This window comes from Lipotes vexillifer, unplaced genomic scaffold, assembly GCF_000442215.2.
Source record: "Lipotes vexillifer unplaced genomic scaffold, Lipotes_vexillifer_v1.1 scaffold86, whole genome shotgun sequence".
In the NCBI taxonomy this organism is placed as follows: domain Eukaryota; kingdom Metazoa; phylum Chordata; class Mammalia; order Artiodactyla; family Lipotidae; genus Lipotes; species Lipotes vexillifer.
This window is the reverse complement of record NW_006785406.1, coordinates 3,097,400-3,099,084: the sequence shown is the minus strand read 5'-3', so window position 1 is coordinate 3,099,084 and position 1,685 is coordinate 3,097,400. Positions and strand designations below refer to the sequence as shown.

Below are 1,685 nucleotides of genomic sequence, written 5' to 3'. Positions count from 1 at the left end.
TGTTGCCATATTCCCAGCACACACAGGGATTGTGGAGGCCCTCAGCCCCCAGTCAGCTGGGGGGCAGTTAGTTTCCTCTCCACACCTTCCTTCTCGGACCCTGGAACAACAAGTGGCATCGGGAATGTGGAAGGCGGTCAGGTCTGGGAAAAAGATGACAGTCCAGCCTCCCCTGGGGTCCAGGAGTTGGTGAGAAACACTGTGATGCTCCTTGAAAGGGGCTCTAGGATTCAGGATGACTCAGCCTCGTAGAGTATGCCCTCTTCTCTCTCTCCATCATGGGAAAAGCTTTCGGCCCGGGCAGCATCCCTGCTTTCCCGCACCAGCCAGATAACAACAACGACAGCATCAGCATGAGGAGGGGGCGTCTGGGCAGTGGTGTACAGTTTACAATACTTTAGATTTACATAGCACCTTTGTCTTCTAAAGGGCCTTTGCCTCTGTCCCCTCGGCCACCAGAACACAAGCGTCACAGCTCCCGCGGCAGAGCAGCGAGACTGAGGCAGAGGCCTAGAAGGGATTCCATGCAGACTCAGGGGTGCCTGGGGCTCTCTGCACTGCCCAGAGCAGGGGTGCGGGGCCCCGGCCCTCACTGGGCATTCACCTTGTATTTCAGGATGTAGGAGTAGAAGTTGTGGTTGGCATTCTCCAGCACCATGACGTAGACCTCCTGGCAGCCGGCTGTGTTGCAGCTGCCCTCCCAGTAACCCTCGTGGTTCAGGGTCAGGGGCCACATGTCCTGCCCCTTCACCAGGGCTTTGGCGACACCGTGCAGCTTCAGTTTGAACGGGACGTTGTGGTTGGCGGGCAGCACGCCCGAAAGGGGCTCCAGTAGCTCATTGTCCTGCCCCCAGTTGCCAAAGCTCTCGGGGAACACGGGCCAGTTCACCTTGCTGTTGGTGCAGCACAGGAGGTAATTGAAGACGAAGACGTAGTTGCCCGGTTCCTGCCTCTTCTTGACGAAGATCTTGAGCGCGAACTTGCCGGCGTGGGGCAACTGGACTTTCAGCTCCGTCCGCTTCTCCCGCTGCAGCTGGAAGATGTAGCGCCGCTGTGTCTCCTCGGTGACGGGGCCATCGTCCCCGTGCAGCGATGCCAGGACGCTGATGCCCTCCTCCACACTGAAGCTGACAGAGCAGCGCCCGTCGCTGGTGTAGATAACGGGCTCGGGGTGGGACGGCTTCGTGATGCCCATCTGCTCCGAGAACCAGCTGGGCCCCACGGGCTGGTGCAGCTCCGCGGGCAGCCGGACATCGATGTCTGCGTAGTGGCACTTGAGTGTGTACTCCAGCACCGAGCTGTAGATCTCCGAGTTGCCCTTGGCGAAGATCTGCAGCTTGTGGGTGCCCACGGTTGGAGGGTACACGTCCAGCTTCATCCCGTTCTTCCTGAGGCTCAGTAGCCCATGCTCCTGCTTGCCGTTGAGCATGAACATGAACAGCGTCGGGGCGCAGCTCTCGATGGTGACTGTGACCTTCCCGTTCACTGTGGAGAGAGAGCCGGGGTCAGGTAAGAGGGGTCCGGCCTGTGCTGATGTGCTGGTAAATGTTTAACAACGGGATCTCTGGGGGGAAAGCGCTGACATATAGCGTCTCCCCATTTCCATGGTGTAAATACCTTCACTGAGATAGTTTTTTTTTTTTTTTTTCTGGTGGGGGGCGGTACCAGGGCCCCTCTCTGTTTTG

At 58.5% G+C, this 1,685-nt stretch overlaps 1 protein-coding gene across 2 annotated transcripts in view; it reads right to left on the bottom strand.

Moving 5' to 3' along the window:
* Positions 1 to 228: 228 nt before the first annotated feature.
* The window catches only part of KY (kyphoscoliosis peptidase), a 47,234-nt gene continuing 45,777 nt past the window's right edge, over positions 229 to 1,685 (bottom strand). The window contains exon 10 of one of the 2 annotated variants that reach the window (XM_007457546.1): positions 229 to 1,485. In XM_007457546.1, coding sequence (XP_007457608.1) covers positions 590 to 1,485 — 896 coding nt within the window. In that variant the 3' untranslated portion in view covers positions 229 to 589. The remainder of the gene's footprint in view (positions 1,486 to 1,685) is intronic. The other variant, XM_007457545.1, reaches the window with a different exon arrangement.